Source organism: Castanea sativa, chromosome 2, assembly GCF_040712315.1.
Source record: "Castanea sativa cultivar Marrone di Chiusa Pesio chromosome 2, ASM4071231v1".
Classification (NCBI taxonomy): Eukaryota; Viridiplantae; Streptophyta; class Magnoliopsida; order Fagales; family Fagaceae; genus Castanea; species Castanea sativa.
In genome coordinates, this window is record NC_134014.1 from 6,704,302 (window position 1) to 6,723,244 (window position 18,943).

The 18,943-nt window shown below is 42.2% G+C and overlaps 1 protein-coding gene and 1 long non-coding RNA gene across 2 annotated transcripts; both read left to right on the forward strand.

Annotated features, from left to right (window-relative positions):
* Positions 1–993: 993 nt before the first annotated feature.
* LOC142626168 (uncharacterized) lies at positions 994–4,775 on the forward strand. Its single transcript, XR_012842466.1, has 3 exons — positions 994–1,112; positions 1,594–1,816; positions 4,690–4,775. It is a non-coding gene; the product is annotated as an uncharacterized LOC142626168 (long non-coding RNA).
* A 7,768-nt stretch (positions 4,776–12,543) lies between these two features.
* Positions 12,544–13,086, forward strand: LOC142624811 (uncharacterized). The gene has a single exon (XM_075798560.1). It carries the CDS (start codon positions 12,544–12,546, stop codon positions 13,084–13,086), a length of 543 nt encoding a protein of 180 aa, XP_075654675.1.
* Positions 13,087–18,943: the final 5,857 nt, after the last annotated feature.

Below are 18,943 nucleotides of genomic sequence, written 5' to 3' on the forward strand. Positions count from 1 at the left end.
TCTTGCCTCCTCTTGTGTTTTGTTTGGATCGATCGGTGGTTGATTGTATGGGTCCTGGTGATGTTTCATCCACTTCTTTTTTTCATTTTTCACCCAATTCTACAAAATTTTGAACACCAAAACCATTGACATAGACAGCAGTGTTGAGACTTGAAACAATTCTCTCTCTCTCTCTCTCTATTAATAGGAAGAAGTTAACAGATGTCTTTAAAGTATTGATTTATGAAATACTTTTAAAAACTCTCTTTACTACTTTTTGTATCTTCCATAAAAGTGATATTAATTTTTTTTCCTTAAATGGTTAGTTAACAAATGCCTTAAGGGCACATGTTAATACGACCCATATTAATATATCTAAATAGTTATATAATAGATCCTAAAGGAACAAATAGTGATGCAATAAAGTTTGTGCATGAGTAGTGTGCTAATAAAGTTCAATGTTAGGTAAAAAAAAATAAAATGGTCAGATAATAAAGTTTGTGCATGAGTAGTATGGTTAATATAGAGTAATAAAGTCTCTGATAGTTGAATAAGATATCTGAGTTTCAATTCTCACCTATACAAAAAACTTATTGATGTCTTTGTCTGATAATAAAGAACTATCATCAGAACGGACGCCATAAGGTTAAAACTCTCAAAAAAATATAAAGTAATAAAGTTTGATGTTGTGTAAGAGTGATTAATATAAACTCATAAATTAAGGGTCATGCTAATGAATGCTCTTAGGGCAATTGTTTTTTGATACATAAGACAATTGTTAATAAACTATAATAAGAAAATTTGACACCATTTTCATGAGAAATATAAAAAGCTGTCAATAAGATTTAGAGAAAACCTTCTGTCCGAGCTGGTAGAAAATGGCTTGTTTACGCCACCAATCAAGAGCTGCCACGTCAGAAATTTAACGAGGAAGCAGTACACTTGTTAACACAAGATTATAACCCAAACCCATCTAAAATTATCAAAAACGTATTCAGAAGCAGACCTGGAGAATACCTTACCAACGCCGAACCAAGCCATCTTCTCCTCTTCTCTGACCACCAGAGCTCCACCTCGCCGCTGGAGCCGCCGCGGCGTCGTTCTGAACCGGCGCCGACCCACCCAACCTCAAGGTTTGAGCTGATTTCTATTTATTGTTTGATTAGTTATTTCCCCAAAATTTGTTAGGTTTCGAAGTTTTGATGGGTTTGGGTTATTTTTTGGATATCAATCTGTTCATATTGGTGTGGGTTTTGTTGATTTATATGGATTTTTTTTTTTGGCATTTTCATGGGTTTTTATTTTCCCAAAGTTTTTTACAGAAATCTTGGATGTGTCCGTAGATTTGTTGTGTGAGTCTGGGTTTGGAGTTACTTTAACAAGAGAAACATTGGTAATGATATTATCAATTAATTGAATAGTGGAAAGGTGAGCAGTGGGGTTCGGGAAGATCTTAAAAAACCACATTGCAAGTGAAATTTGTACTGGTGTCATCTCTCTTCAATTCCAAACTTGCGTTTTACATGGTTTTGAGAAGAAAGTTTTAGATGGGTTTGGGTTATAATCCTGTGTTATAGAGTGTAGTACTTCCTTATTAAATGTCTAACATGGCAGCTCCTGATTGGTGGCGTAAACAAGCCATTTTCTGTCAGCTCCGGACAGAAGTAATTCTCTTTCTCGAAACACTATATACTTTCTCGACGACAAGACAAGGCGAGGTTTTTCTAACTCTTCATCATCTTTATCTCTATCACTCTCAGTAGTCTATCTTTGGCTTTGCTGTGAAAGAGTCTCAACTGAGCTCGAGCTTGTGCATGAGCTTTGCCGAAGCCTGAAGGTTAGCTCTCTTTTGGATTGCTTCCCTCGATGATGTTATTGGTTGCCATGGCTATGAGTGACCCATCTCTTCTCTTGTTTAATGTAGTTTCACTCACTGGGTTCATGTTCATGTTCATTACTAGCTAGGTTCATGTTCATTCTTAGGTTTGAATTTGATGAAATATTCATTGCTAAATTTCACACGAGTGAGAGCTAAAATTGTAGGGTTCGGTTCAGATCTGGGGTTTTTGGTGGTGTGGGTTTCAGTTTCACACGAGATGAAATTCAGTACCTAATACCCAAGCAATGGATTTTAAATTTTCTATTCATTTCTTGTATCATTGATCTTTTACTTATACTCTAAACTTAAAATTTTTTTGTTCAGATGATGAAAAATCTAAGACCAGAGTTTCAGTGACTTTTTTTTTTTTTGTAAATATTTTCAAAATATTAAATTTAACTTAAATAGCCCAAAATTTAAGATTTTATTGCTTCTTTCAGCTTTATTCTGCAATGTTCTGTTGATCAAATTGGCTGCAACCTAATAATACTAAGTAGGTGACTTTATCAACCCATTTAGTGAGCCATTCTTTTTCACATCTTTGCCAAAACTTCTACTTTGCAGAGTGCTTTGATATGCTTATCTAAGCAACATTTTGTGCTAACCTTATATGAATTTTTTTAATATGTATTGGTGTGTTGGATTTGATTATATTGGTTGAAACTTGGCTATATGATGTTTCCAAAATGACTTTACTATTTAAATTTTATTTGTTAATTACCCTTAATTTATTGTTAAGTTGGTGCTAAATTTTATTAAAAATCATATTTTGAGAGGTACTTTAAAAAAAAAATGATTCCAATCTTCTGTTAAATTTGATCGAAATAGTAAGCTCATAATTTAATCTCCATTATGATTTCAAATTTAATTTTTCTTGTACCTGTTCGATAGTTATCATCATTGAAAGTGTCAAAGTTTATAATTTTAGTAAAAATTTTGTAGTTTGTTATTGTGATTTTCTTGTTTAGTTTCGGCAGAAATATAATAAAGATGACTGTGAAAGACTTATTTGTTTATTATTTTAATTTATGAAAGGATCTAAGAATATATTCCCCTCTCAATAATGGTTTTATACCCCAATTGTTTTAGGGGCTCTATATACTTGAGAGACTCTTTGAAGTTTAAGTTTCTGAGTATGCTTTCAGTTTTCGATATTACTTTCTGGGGTCTATGTCAAATTTATGTTTCATCCCCCCTCTCTTTTTGTATCATTGCATTATTATTATTATTATTTTTAGTAATGAGTTTTGTGTGGTCAGACAAAAAAAGGGAATGTAATTTTTATATATAATTACAGGTTATTTATGGTAGTGTTATTGGGATTTGGCCATCTTTATGTAGCTGTTGGGCATGATTTTTATTTAAAAAGATTCTATTGATCGTTGACGGAATGCAGTGGCTAAAGTGAGACTTTGAATTAGAATCTCAAATGAATTAATTTGTTGGCTCTCTGTGCTAAGAAAACACCATACACTGCTGATTTGTTTTTTTCAGATGGTTACTATTAGTTTCATTATATATAGGCGTTAATGTTGGCTGGCACATTGACAAAACAATTGACCATAGATGAAATGTGCTATATATAATACTTGAGGGTGGATAGCACAATGACAGATATGCCACAAAGTGTTCCTACAAGAAATGTGCAAGCGAATAAAGACCTACTCTTCTAAGTTTATGAAAATTATTTTGAAGGAAAAGTATCCACAAAAACTTATTTCTTTCAGTAGGTTAATTACTTACTTTCAACAAAAACAATTTTCAACAACTTGCTTTGTTGGGTTAATTACTTTGTTTTTCTAATTGACTTATTTTATTTTATTTTATTTTTTATTTTTCTTAAATGGAAAGATTTATATACACAAATGTTCTTTGTTAACTTAAATTTGCTAAAAGTTTCATCCTTTTTTAGTCAATTCGTATTCTCTTGATATTATAACTTTCTGCACTATTCTTGATTAAAAAGAAAAAGAAAAAGAAAATCATAATATGCTTCGAGCCATATTATGAATAGAAAATGAAACATATTCATTTTGAAACTAGTACTATTAATACATATAGAAAGCGTCATAATGGGGTATGATGATGTGTTAGATTTGTCTTTAACAACTTATTTGTAATGGGGTTTGGTTGATTGTTGGAGTCCATCCACTTAGTCAATCTTAGTGTGACAATCACCCACTTCTTTACTTCTTGTTTCTTTGATTAATTGCATATTCCATCCTCAACCTTTGATTATTATTATCATTTCTGAAGATTCAACCTTTAAGTTTTATTTCAAAATCATCAGTATATTTTAAAATGTTTCATTTTTAGTCCTATGCTTTCCAAATTGTTTCCAAAAAGTTCTTATTGTCATGTGATGAATAAAATTGTTGACATGACAAACAAGATTCATGCCATAACAAAGTGACCTCATTTCATGAATTGTTTTTGCTAAGCCATCATTTTGGATCCTTTAATTGACAAGAAGGAAAATTTTTAAAACATTTTAGAGTATAAGGAAAGTTTTGAAACAGAATTCAAAGGTTGAGGACCAAGTATGCAATTTAACTTCTTCTTCTTCTTCTTCTTCTTCTTCTTTTTTTTTTTTTGCGATATTGTGTTTGTGTAATTTGTAGATGGATGGTTATAGGTTAAATTTTCCAATGACTAATAATTGCGATTGGCCTTTGTTGAGTGTGTAATTAAATTTAGTTAAAATCGTCTTTTACTTTGGGAAGATATATAACCAGTGAACTACCATTTAGTGGTCTGAATTTTTGAAGTTATTTGAGTACAATTGAAGTCATTAGTACTTTGAGCATCAACATTTGTCTTTATCATTTCAGGGGCATGGTTGAGCTACAAGAATAAGTGGAAAAGAGGTTAAACAGATGAGCTTTGGAAATATTAGCTATAACAGCTTTTGGTTCCTTTGTCATTATCATATTAAGGTGCCGAGAGTATACGTCCGAGAGTATACGTCCGCGGGAAGCCACCACTGCAACTTGCCCGGGATCCTTGATTCATCGCCTAAAGCAAAACATGAATCAAGGTGGGGCTATTGTACAAGCCCTACCCCCCTGTCAAGCCCAATCGCCCTAAGGCCCGTGAAGACTAACCCTTATAAAAGCCCCGCGCTGATCACACATAGTAACGCGCGTGCCGTCCAAGAGGTTCAAGCTCAGAGTGCTCAAAATAGCCTGTGACGTGCCCCTGCTGAGCATAGAACTTACATACGGGGTTGGTCCCAACGCCACTATCATTTTCTCTTTCCCGCCACCAAGCATCTAGTTAGATGAAATGACATTGGACCTCCCTTCCATTGCCTAGGGAATGCCCCTGCTGAGCATCAAACCCAGTGGTAGAGCCAGTTCCAATGCCACTCTCATTTCCTCCCACTCCCAACTAAACCCTCACTTATGGGTAATAGTATTGGACCCCTCCCTCCACCCATCAGGGGAATAATCATGACCGTCCCACTAAGTTTGGCTATAAATAGGCAGGGAAGATTCAGTCAATGAGGTTGGCAATTTTAGAGGGAAGAGACTAGAGAGAGAACTAATATCAACTCTCCATAAGGAAGAAAGGGGAGAGATAGTGAGAAAAATGGGGAGACTCAGGAAACGGGCCTGCCGAGCATCGCGGCACCCGTGGTAGGAAATCCAAAAGCCCATTGTACAAATAGATTGTGAGCTCAAACTCCTCTAAGGCCCAGTAACCATATCTTTGGGACGCACAACTTCCATATGTGAAACTACATTTGTGAGCACCCTAAACATGAACTCATTGGAACCAAGAACTGAAGATTATTATTGGCCAATACAAAATAGAGTGTTTATAATTAGGGCTATCCACAAGTTGGGTTTGGGTTCCACCCAAACTTAACTTGATCCCGGCAGGTGGCAAAACGAAAGGCCCTTCGTCAAGGGATTTTTGAAATCGAGTGTTTTACACTCGAGTTTCATACTCGAGAGTGAAACACTCTAGTTCCTTGTTCTTTTGTTTTCCCTTCGTTCTTCCTTCTTCGTTTTCCTTCATTCTTCGTTCTTCTTTCACAAATTCATAGGCACAGATCACAAAGAAGAAAGCAAATCAACAAAGAAGAAGGAAACAACAAACCCAGATCAATCAAAAACAACGAACCCACTCCTCTGCTCTCTAAACTTCCGTGGCCAAGCTCTTCGGCTCTTTCTCCGACGATCATCGCCACCATCGGCAGTGGTCTGATCTCCATGGGTGGGTGTGGTTTCTGGGTTTGATCTGATCTCCATGGGTGTGGTTTGGGTGTGATCTCTCAACCCGAACCAAAACCATTTTTGTGATTTATGAGTTTGTTCCTAAAGTGGGCGTGGTTTCTGCCATGGGTAGGTGTTTCTGGAATTGTGGGTCTGTTCTTGAGAATAAAGAACAAAGGAAAACGAACAAGGAAGAACGAAGGGAAAACAAAAGAGCAAGGAACTCGAGTGTTTCACTCTCAAATATGAAACTCGACCAAAATCGAGTCTCAAGGGCTCGATTTGTTGGATTGCTAAATTGTTTTGAAACCTTGCTAACTAATGAAATTTTTTGATGGATTTGATTATTTAGAAAAAAATTCCCCTACGTTGATCAGTAACATTAACAGGTCAGATTGAGTTGGTTTTGGTCAAAACCGATAGAGGATAAGATGATTGAGATTTCGACAGAAAACGGTGAAGATCCGATGAGATCTCGCCAAACTCGATGGATATCTCACTGGATCTAGTGAGATATTTGGAGCATTTTAATATTAATTAATTAAAATGAATTTATATTACAATATAAATGTAAAAATGTGAGAGTTAATATAGAATATGAGGAGTTAGTGAAATGTTTTTTTTTAGAGACTTTTAAACTATGGCGTCCGTTTTTAATAATAGCTCTTTATCATCAGACTAAGATACCAACTAGTTTTTTGATGTAGGTGGGGATTGAACTCCAGATCTCTTATTCAACCATCAGAGACTTTACCAGTTGAGCTAACTGAAACCCACAAGTAAGTGAAATGTTTAATTCCACATTGAAAATGAGAGAGACTCTTTTATTCTTGTCTATTGTGGTGGTTAATGGGCTAATATGTATTGATTCTGATATTGGGCTAGATACGTGCATAAGAGAGAGGTGTCAAAAATGGAAATGAATCAACCACTTGGATCCTCCTACTTGACAGCCCATTGAGAATAATTACCATATCCATTGGTAAGTAAATGACCCAAATTAATACTCCGTTTTTATTATGGAAAATGAAGAACCATTAACCCACTTAATAGACTAGTTGTTTGGGCCTTTTCATTCTTTAGAAATTCCTTATCTCGTCCATTAATTGTATAACTCCAGCCTATTAGATTTATGTCCAGTAATTAATCTTGTAACACGCATTACATCAAAATTATAAACCTAATTAATCAGATTAATTTGGGTAATAATTTTGTAAGGCCCATTGAGCCTATAAATAGGCTTATTTAGACCTATTCCATAATTCACAAAAAAATTCAACAATTACAAGCATTCTTATACACTAATAAGATAGAGAAGTTCTAGCCATGGAAGAGTGTTAATTCGGGTAGAGTTTTGGGCTTGAACACTTTGTGCAAATGTTGTTTCTAGGAGAGACAAGTCAAATAAGATCAGCACCGGTTACAAAGATTAGCCAACCAAAGGCTTGAATCTTCTTAAAAAGAGCGAGTGCCTCGCCTCAGTTCAAAGAGTGTTGTGTAATTTTTCTCTTCAAATTAATGAACGAACAGGTACAAGAAAAATTAAATTTGAAATCATAATGGAGATTAAATTATGAGCTTACTATTTCGATCAAATTTAACAGAAGATTGGAATAAATTTTTTTTTTTTAAAGTACCTCTCAAAATATGATTTTTAATAAAATTTAGCACCAACTTAACAATAAATTAAGGGTAATTAACAAATAAAATTTAAATAGTAAAGTCATTTTGGAAACATCATATAGCCAAGTTTCAACCAATATAATCAAATCCAACACACCAATACAGATTAAAAAAATTCATATAAGGTTAGCACAAAATGTTGCTTAGATAAGCATATCAAAGCACTCTGCAAAGTAGAAGTTTTGGCAAAGATGTGAAAAAGAATGGCTCACTAAATGGGTTGATAAAGTCACCTACTTAGTATTATTAGGTTGCAGCCAATTTGATCAACAGAACATTGCAGAATAAAGCTGAAAGAAGCAATAAAATCTTAAATTTTGGGCTATTTAAGTTAAATTTAATATTTTGAAAATATTTACAAAAAAAAAAAAAAGTCACTGAAACTCTGGTCTTAGATTTTTCATCATCTGAACAAAAAAATTTTAAGTTTAGAGTATAAGTAAAAGATCAATTATACAAGAAATGAATAGAAAATTTAAAATCCATTGCTTGGGTATTAGGTACTGAATTTCATCTCGTGTGAAACTGAAACCCACACCACCAAAAACCCCAGATCTGAACCGAACCCTACAATTTTAGCTCTCACTCGTGTGAAATTTAGCAATGAATATTTCATCAAATTCAAACCTAAGAATGAACATGAACCTAGCTAGTAATGAACATGAACATGAACCCAGCGAGTGAAACTACATTAAACAAGAGAAGAGATGGGTCACTCATAGCCATGGCAACCAATAACATCATCGAGGGAAGCAATCCAAAAGAGAGCTAACCTTCAGGCTTCGGCAAAGCTCATGCACAAGCTCGAGCTCAGTTGAGACTCTTTCACAGCAAAGCCAAAGATAGACTACCGAGAGTGATAGAGATAAAGATGATGAAGAGTTAGAAAAACCTCGCCTTGTCTTGTCGTCGAGAAAGTATATAGTGTTTCGAGAAAGAGAATTACTTCTGTCCGGAGTGGCGAAAATGGCTTGTTTACGCCACCAATCAGAGCCGCCATGTTAGACATTTAATAAGGAAGTACTACACTCTATAACACAGGATTATAACCCAAACCCATCTAAAACTTTCTTCTCAAAACCATGTAAAACGCAAGTTTGGAATTGAAGAGAGATGACACCGGTACAAATTTCACTTGCAATGTGGTTTTTTAAGATCTTCCCGAACCCCACTCGCTCACCTTTCCACTATTCAATTAATTGATAATATCATTACCAATGTTTCTCTTGTTAAAGTAACTCCAAACCCAGACTCACACAACAAATCTACGGACACATCCAAGATTTCTGTAAAAAACTTTGGGAAAATAAAAACCCATGAAAATGCCAAAAAAAAAAATCCATATAAATCAACAAAACCCACACCAATATGAACAGATTGATATCCAAAAAATAACCCAAACCCATCAAAACTTCGAAACCTAACAAATTTTGGGGAAATAACTAATCAAACAATAAATAGAAATCATCTCAAACCTTGAGGTTGGGTGGGTCGGCGCCGGTTCAGAACGACGCCGCGGCGGCTCCAGCGGCGAGGTGGAGCTCTGGTGGTCAGAGAAGAGGAGAAGATGGCTTGGTTCGGCGTTGGTAAGGTATTCTCCAGGTCTGCTTCTGAATACGTTTTTGATAATTTTAGATGGGTTTGGGTTATAATCTTGTGTTATCAAGTGTACTGCTTCCTCGTTAAATTCTGACGTGGCAGCTCTTGATTGGTGGCGTAAACAAGCCATTTTCTACCAGCTCCGGACAGAAGGTTTTCTCTTCGAGAAAGTATATGTTGTTTCTGGAATACCAAGTCAGCATCTAGTTGGTGTTTCATGGTCCAATTAAAACTTGACACCTGTATAAAATTGACAGGTCAGGATACTTAGCTCACTTAAATGAAAAGTACAGAAATGCCCTTGAAAATTTTCAAACTCCCGCCCCTTAACACGCTTTACACTTGGTAAAATCAAAAGATTATCTTCTCCTTCTTTCTCAGTTTCTCTCTAGCACAACTGCGCGCATGCACCAGCCCCTTGCACTTCCATGTACTCTCTCTCTCAACTCCAAAGCATCGTTCAAGAATGGGTTCCGTTGAACCTAAGCATCGTTATTATATTTGGTAGTTCTGGAATTGCTTTTTTAGTTGATCATTTATTTTTTATTACTTGAAAAGTGGATTTAGTATGGATTATCAAAAGACTGTACATATCCCCCTAGGATAGCCCCAACCAGCTTATCTCTATACGATCCCTTAGATAAAGAGTCACCCATAGCATCATTAGGACTCCTAGAATCCTCCTTAAACCTTCTCAATTTTGGAGTCTCTCTCTTCTCTGTCAACTCAGATTTCATTCACTATTCCACTATCTTCATCTTCTCTCACCCTTTCCTTTCAGACTCTCTCTTCTCTCTTCTCTCTTCTCTCTCCCTCTCATTTTCTGATTCTTTTTCTCAGCTCGCTTGCTCTCTCTCTCTCTCTCTCACGATTTGGGTGGTAATGGCTCGACGGGGTTGTGGTGGCTTGTTGAGACTATGTCGGCGGGCTGTGGTGGCGGTAGATCGACGAGGCTATGGTGGCAGAGGTTGGTTCTCAGAGGCAAAAGGAGATCGCAGTGGCTTGCAAAGGAGAGATTCATGCCCTTGTGGCTTTGTCTTAGTCCGGCAAGCAAAAGGAAAAACCCAACTAATAAATTTTAGTGGAAAAGAAGACGACAAGATAACAGGGGAAGGGTAGTATAGATTATATATATATATATATATATATATATATATATATATAAAATAATTAAATACATTTGCTCTTCTTCTCTCTCTTTCATTTTTTACTTCGAAATTTGGCTTTGAAGAAATAGATAAAGTTTATGAGAGAAAGGGTTTAGTTTCTAAATTTTTGGGTATTTACCGTATAGAGGATCTAGTCATTTTTGTTGTTGTAGTTGTTGTTTTCTTTTTTTTTACAGACTTTTTTTTCTTTTAATTCTGAAATTTATAAAAAAGAAGAGGGTAAAACGGTCAATTTTCAGTGAGTTTAACGGTAATTTTAACTGAGTTTTAACAGAATCTTAGATTGATAAAAATTGAAAGTTAAAAGACTGAAATGACAAAACTTAAAATTAGAGAACTGAAATGAAAAACGTTGACAGTTAGAAGATCAGTTTTGTATTTTTACCTTAATTTTTTTTCTTCTATCAATTCTTCTTCATAGTGCTCACCTCTTTCCTTAAAATTCATTACTTTCTCTTTTGTTCGTTTCTGTACGGGCCCTACCTCCTGTCAAGCCCAATCACCCAAAGGCCCGTGAAGACTAACCCTTATAAGAGCCCCACGCTGATCACACATAGTAACGCGTGTACTGTCCAAGAGGTTCAAGCTTGGAGTGCTCAAAATAGCCTGTGACGTGCCCCTGCCGAGCACAAAACTTACTACGGGGTTGGTCCCAACGCCACTATCATTTTCTCCTTCCCGCCACCACGCATCTACTTAGATGAAACGGTATTGGACCTCCCTTCCATTGCCTAGGGAACGCCCCTACCGAGCATCAAACCCAGTGGTGGAGCCAGTTCCAATGCCACTCTTATTTCCTCCCACTCCCAACTAAACCCCTACTTATGGGTAATAGTATTGGACCCCTCCCTCCACTCGTCAGAGGAATAATCATGACCGTTCCACTAAGTTTGGCTATAAATAGGCAGGGAAGATTCAGTCAAAGGGGTTGGCAATTTCAGAGGAAAGAGACTAGAGGAGAACAGATATCAATTCTCCACAAGGAAGAAAGGGGAGAGATAGTGAGAAAAACAGGGAGACTCAGGAAACGGGCCTGCCGAGCATCGTGCCACCCGTGGTAGGAAATCCAAAAGCCCATTGTACAAATAGATTGTGAGCCCAAACTCCTCTAAGGCCTAGTAGCCATATCTTTAGGACGCACAATTGGCGCCGTTTGTGGGGAACTCCTACGTAGCTGTAGTGCTATCTTGGCGCGCTTGTGAAGATGTCTGGAAGCGGACAGAGAAGCCATGCAGAGAGCGGCACTAGAGGGTCGTCGTGGGGGTCTACATGGCGGGAAATGAGGCAGAAAAGGCAAGAGGACAGAAGGAATGAGGAGGCAGAAGAGTCTGGGCCCGAAGAGGGGTCGTACCAAACCCTCCGGACAATGTCTGACGCCTCAAGCCGCAGCCGCCTTGACAGAGGAGCCCAGGAGCTTGAATGGAGGGACACAGAGCTCGAGCGCCTGCACAGAGCGGTCAGGGACTTGGAGTTTCAAGCACGGGGCCGACGCAGGAGAAGGGACCAGGGAGCACGAAGGGAAAGGTCAGTAAGTGTGGGGAATCGCCATGAGGCAGGATCTCATCAATCCAGGTCTCATAGGCACCGCGACCGCTAGCGAGAGTATGCGGACCGTGAATCAACTTCCCCCGACACGGAGCGACCACGTAACGCGGCCATGGAAACCATGAGCCGAGCATTGCGTCAAGCTGCCCGGTCACCGTTCTCTAGAGATATCGAGAGCACGCCTATGCCGAGCCGGTTCGCACGGCCACCGTTCAACTCCTACACTGGGAAGACGGACCCGGTGAAACATGTAAGTCATTATATCCAGATGATGTCCTTACACTCCCATAACGATGCATTGATGTGTAAGGTTTTCCCCTTGAGCCTTGGGCCTACTGCTTTGAGGTGGTTCAATGGGTTGAAGAAGGGCTCGGTCCATAGTTTTTCGGAACTGATCCAGGAGTTCGGAGTGCGGTTTATGACTTGTAGCCGGGTGCTGTAGCCCGTGTATGCGTTGCTATCAATGAAGATGGGGGCTGGAGAGACCCTTCGTAACTACGCTAGCCGGTACTGGGAGCTGCACAACGAGATTGGCGAAGGTAATGAAAAGATCGCGGTGAGCACCTTTCAGATGGGCCTCCTCGAAGAGTCCGGGCTGAGAGAATCGTTGACCTTAAAGCCCCCTGAGGATATGAGGCAGTTGATGAGGCGTATAGAAGAGTACAAGCGCTTAGAGGATGATCGGTTGCAGTCCAAAGGGAAGAAGCTGATAATCAGTTATCCTCGGAACAACGGCTTCAACCCCAGACACAGGAAGGATTTGAGAATTCAAGAGCCCGGCCCGGCAGTTGGGGGGGTCAACGCGACGTTCAAGGAGCCTATACACCGCATCATTGATAGGATAAAAAATGAGACGTATTTTAAGCGGCTGAACAGGATGGCAGGTGACTCGTCAAGGAGAAACCAGAACTTGTATTGTTCCTATCATAGAGATAAAGGGCACACCACCGAGCAGTGTCGGGTGTTGAAAGATCACTTGGAACAGTTGGTGAAAGCGGGGCATTTGAAATAGTTTCTGGTGGAGACTAGGAATCAGGAGACCGAACAGGCTGATCGGCCGCGTCGAAACCCTCTCCCACCCCTTTTGGGAGTTATAGAGGTCATCCACGCTGCTCCGAGGACAATTGAAACACCCACGGAAAAAGGGGTGTTGACCGTGGTGTCAGCGGAAGGAGGCGTGAGTGAACAGTCCCCGAGGAAGAAGCCGAGGTACAATAGACGACCCATCGCGTTCGATGACGACGACCTGAAAGGTACTACCCAGCCCCACTACGATGCTTTAATAGTCACGGCCCGAATAAGGGGATTCTTAGTGAAGAGAATAATGATAGATCAAGGGAGTGGCGCAGATGTAATGTACCCGGACCTATACAAGGGGCTCGGCCTGAAAAGGGGGACTTGTCCAAGTATGATACACCTTTAATGGAATTCGACGAACATATGGTGATTCCAGAGGGGCAGATTTCACTCCCAGTTATCATGGGAGGCAGGGAGGTAATGGTGACGTTCATAGTGGTCACCTCTTTCTCACCATACACGGCAATATTCGGAAGGCCATGGATACATGACATGGGGGCTATGCCGTCCACTTTGCATGTAAAAGTCGAGTTCCGAACTGATGAAGGGATTACAGTAATAAGGGGTGATCAGCAGGCGGCTAGGCAATGTTTGGTAGCCGTGGCAGTCAAACAAACCGAGCAAAAGGAATCAGCCAAGAAGGCACCCCTATAGCAATTACAGCATCCCCAGGTGGAGGGGACCACTGCTGCCGAGGATTTGGTAAGCGTAAAGATCTTACCGAGAAGTGAAAGGAGTTTTCAGATAGGGGCAGGCTTGAATGATGGGGAATAGGTGCAGCTACTATTATTCCTCATACAAAACGTGGATGTGTTTGCATAGAGTCCATATAAGGTGCCCGGCGTCAACCCCGAGTTCATAGTTCACAAGTTGAATGTGGATCCTTTGTGCCCCCCAAGAAGCAGAGACCGAGAAGGTCTGCTAAGGAGTACGTGGACATCGTCAGACAGGAAGTTGGGAGGCTGAGAAAGGCGGGGGCCATAAAGGAAACGTTTTTTTCTAGAATGGCTCGCAAACACGATGGTCGTGAAGAAGAGGAGCGGCAAGTGGAGAGTTTGTGTTGATTTTACTGATCTGAACCGAGCATGTCCGAAGGATCCGTTTCCGTTGCCGAAAATCTACCAGTTGGTGGACACTACATGCGGGCACCCGAGAATGAGTTTCCTCGATGCTTTCTAGGGCTATCACCAAATTGCCCTAGCCGCCGAGGACCAGGAGAAGACGGCATTCTTAACGCCCGATGCTAACTACCACTATACCATGATGCCGTTTAGTTTGAAGAACGCGGGAGCCACATATCAACGAATGATGACGAGGATGTTTAGGGATAAGATTGGACGGACGGTGGAAGTATACATTGACGACATGGTGATAAAGAGCAAGCAAGAAGGGTAGCACGTTGACAACCTGAAAGAAGTGTTCGAGATACTTCGACGACATCGGCTGCGCCTCAACGTCAATAAGTGTGCATTTGGGGTTGAATCCGGTAGATTCCTAGGTTATTTGATTACTAAACGAGGGATAGAGGTCAGTCCCAATCAAATTGAAGTCGTGAAACGTCTCAGACCGCCGGGCAATCCAAAAGAGGTTCAAAAGCTGACTGGTATGCTGGCTGCTCTCAACTGATTTATTTCCAAGTTCGCTGATCGGTGCCAGCCTTTTTACCAACTTCTGAAGAAGTGGAAGGGGTTCCAGTGGGACGAGGAGTGTGAGAGGGCCTTCCAAGACCTAAAGGATTACCTTGGCCGAGCATCGACATTGTCCGCCCCAAAGCTGGGAGAAGACTTGTACATGTACCTCTCTGTGTCCGAGCATGCGGCAAGCGCCGTACTACTAAGGGACAACGGTGCACAGCTCCCGGTTTATTACGTCAACAAGACGCTAGTTGACGTGGAGACCAGGTATTTACCATTGGAAAAGCTGGTGTTGGCACTTGTGCACTCCACCCGAAAATTACCCCATTATTTTTAGGCCCACACAGTCCATGTCTTGACTGAGTACCCGCTCCAGTCATTATTGAGGAGATCTGACTTTACGGGGAGGATAGCCAAGTGGGGGACTCGGCTGGGCTCATTCGACATCAGATACATGACCAGCATGGTAGAAGTCAGGCCATGGAGGGTGTTTGTGGACGAAGCATCCAATGCGGCTGGAGCAGGGGCAGGGATCGTGGTCATCACCCCGGAAGATCTGAAGCTAGAACACTCATTCAGGTTAGGCTTCAGGGCTTCTAACAATGAGGCCGAATACGAGGCCCTGCTGGCAGGACTGAGAGTTGTCATGGATCTGGGGGCAAAGGAGGTGGAGGTATACTCGGACTCCCTCCTCGTGGTAAGTCAGGTCCAAGGGAACTTCGAGGCCAAGGATCCCCGGATGATAGAATATCTGCGGCTAGCAAAGCAGATGATGGGTTACTTTAAGACAGTCAAGATTGAGCGGATAGCCTGGGGATAAAACTGGCACGCCGATTCCTTGGCAACTCTAGCATCATCAATAGTTGACGAAGTACCTCAGCTGATCAGGGTGGAGTTGGTGCCTGAGCTAAGTATTGCCCCCAGGGCACTGATTGTACAGGTCACTGAAGCCGAGAAGTGCGGGATGGATCCGATCATCGACTTCCTTTCAGAGGATCGAGCCCTGGGAGATGAAAAGGAGGTAGCCAGAGTATGGCGAACTTCCGCTCGGTACTGGTTATCTGCCGATTGGAAGCTATATCGCAGATCATTCGAAGGGCCATACCTACAATACCTTCACCCTGGCCAGGCTAAGGAGCTGTTAGCCGAACTGCACGAGGGAGTCTGTAGTAGCCACGTGGGAGGATGCTCGCTGGCGCATTGAGCAATGACACAGGGTTTCTGGTGGCCGCAGATGAGGAAGGAAGCCACCGAGTATGCTAAGAGATGTGAACAGTGTCAGGTTCACGCACTGATGATCTGCCAACCGGCCGGGAACTTGAACACAGTTGGCAGCCGGTGGCCATTTGCCCGCTGGGGGATGGATATAGTTGGACCTTTTCCCCGAGCAACGGGCAACCGAAGGTTCGTGCTGGTGGCAGTGGACTACTTCACAAAGTGGGCAGAGGCTAAGGTGCTGGCCAACATCCGAGACATTGATGTTAAGATATTTGTATGGAGGAACATTATAACAAGGTTCGGCGTACCGGAGTCTTTAATATCAGACAACGTCCTGCAGTTCGACAGCAGAGCTTTCTGGGAGTTCTGCGAGGGCCTTAGTATCCGGAACCGATACTCCACGCCGGCCTACCTGCAGAGTAACGGCCAGGTGGAAGCAACCAACAAGGCTATCGTGAGCGGCCTAAAGAAAAGATTGGAGGGCGCTAAGGGTAGATGGGCCGAGGAGTTGCCAAGCGTCCTATGGGCATACCAAACTACTCCGAGGAGATCCACCGGGGAAATGCCGTTCTCTCTAACTTACGGAGCGGAGGTAGTCATCCCCGTTGAAGTAAACCTATGTAGCGCTCGAGTTGCGGGATTCGCTTCTGACGAGAATGAGGAGTTGATGGCTAGGGAGCTAAACTTGCTGGAGGAGCACCGAGACATGGCCACCATTTGGCTGGCATAATATCAACAGAAGCTTGCTCGGAGGTACAATAGAGCTGTCAGAAAGAGGGAGTTTGCCACGGGAGATCTGGTGCTCCGAAAGGTAGTGGGGAATACGCAAGATACGAGCGCGGGAAAGCTAGCTCCGACCTGGGAGGGGCCCTACCATGTGACTGCTATTGCCGAAGCAAGGGCATACTATCTGGAGGATTTGGAGGAAAAGCCGCTTCCCCGGCCGTGGAATGTTCGCAACTTGAAGAAATTTTATCAGTAACTAGACACCCTCCAAAGATATAAACCTGATGTAACCAGGCATCACTGCATGTTTAATATGAAGACCTTGATTTAGTGCCCCCCTTTTTCTTATTTCAAGTTATTATCGCCAGACAAGAATTATAAAGAGAATCGCAAGGTTAAAGGTAACTTGTTCACGGCAAGGACAGAAACCTGCCCTCGGTTCGAGCCCTATCACCGAGCAGGTGAAAACCTTATGCTATTTCCTTTCTAAGGACAGAAACCTGCCCTCGGTTCGAGCGCTATCACTGAGTAGGTGAAAACCTTACTCTATTTTTTACCTAAGCACAGAAACCTGATCTCAGTTCGAGCCCTATCATCGAGCAGGTAAAAATCTTACGCTATTTCCTTTCTAAGGACAGAAACCTACCCTCGGTTCAAGCCCTATCACCGACCAGGTGCAAACCTTACGCTATTTTTACCTAAGGACAGAAACCTGCCTTCGGTTCAAGCCCTATCACCGAGCAGGTGAAAACCTTACGCTATTTTCTATCTAAGGACAAGAACCTGCCCTCGGTTCGAGCCCTATCTCCGAGCAGGTAAAAACCTTACGCTAGCCTCACGTAGGTATAAGGACCCATTTACTTACACCGGGCGTCCAGTAACATAAGCCCCGACAGCTTAAATTCAAAGGGGCCACTCCTGGCAATCTAAAGCGAGAGAGTAAGATGTGATGGCATTTACCAACGACATTAACGACATAGATTGAAACAACGGTATCAAGCGAGCAATAGAGAAGCATAAGCGGGCATATAAACGACATAAATTGAAACAACGGTATCTAAAAAACATTAATTATAGGTGTGTGGCAGATAGGGAAATTGTTCTATCGCCACAGCCCGGCGATTTAAGCTCTTCGAATGACAAAGAAAAAATAATTACAGCAATAAAACAAAAGGAAAAAGCAGAAAGACAAAGAAGGGCTGAATTATCAAACGGCAGGGTCGGCTGGAGGGGGCGAAGGCACGGACTGCTTGGTTCGGCTCACAGTTGTCGGTGGGACTTGGTCTGGTGCGGCTTCGGCCCCCACGCGAACATGGCTTGACACCTCAGGGTCGGCTGCCTCCATATGAGTGTCAATGTCCCGCACAAGGTCGATTATACTCGGAGTCTCCTCCTCATCTGATGCCTAGGTCTGACTCTGAACGGCAGGGGGAGGAGTGGCTGGGTAGGGGATATGCTCGGTGTTCCACAGCGGAGAGTCCGCGACCACCCCTATCGCCTGAAGGGAAGCTAGCCATCCCTCCCCGAAGCCGCGGTGTCGAGCTTGGTGAATGATCGGCTCCACGGAGTTTTCAGCATTCGAGAAACTGATATTGTACCACTTCTCCTCGCAGACTTCTCCTCTAGGAAGGTCAACTTTCCCTCGGCGGCCTGCCGAGCTTTCTCGGTGTCCACCGCTTTCCTCTCCGACGCCGCGGCAGCCTCCCCCTTCTCCCTGGCCGTGGCCTTAACAACAGCCTTTAGCGCCTTTTCCCCCTCTAGGGCCTCGGCGGCATCCTTCAACTGCCCAGTCATAATGCTGGTCATTTGCGCGGCCTGGAGATAGGATAGTAGCACAATGATGGAATTAGAAAAGAAAACAGAAGACCACTCAGTGCGATGCACACGGTCAAGGAGGATAGAGCGTTATCGCGATGGACTACCATTATAGTCGCGTGGCAAGTGTCCCGTCGTCGCCCTACGCATAGTAATGCACATCCTCGGGCAGCATGAGACCCCGCGCCAAACTTTGGGCCACCCGCCCCCTGCACCCTTGTCCTATAGTCGAACGCTGGCGGTTTCCAGCAAGCACTCACCACCTAGTTGGAAACTGTGCTGCCAACCGGCTACTGGCCGGGAAGAGGATGCCGCATTGGTGCCAACCTGAACCGCTGGGGGTGTGACCACCGGCCCTTCCGGAGGCCTGGAACTGCCCGCTGTACGGGGAGGGGTCCT

Bases quoted from the DNA above. Each gene is read 5' to 3' on its own strand.
- LOC142624811 (XM_075798560.1), top strand. From the start codon at position 12,544: ATGGGGGCTGGAGAGACCCTTCGTAACTACGCTAGCCGGTACTGGGAG.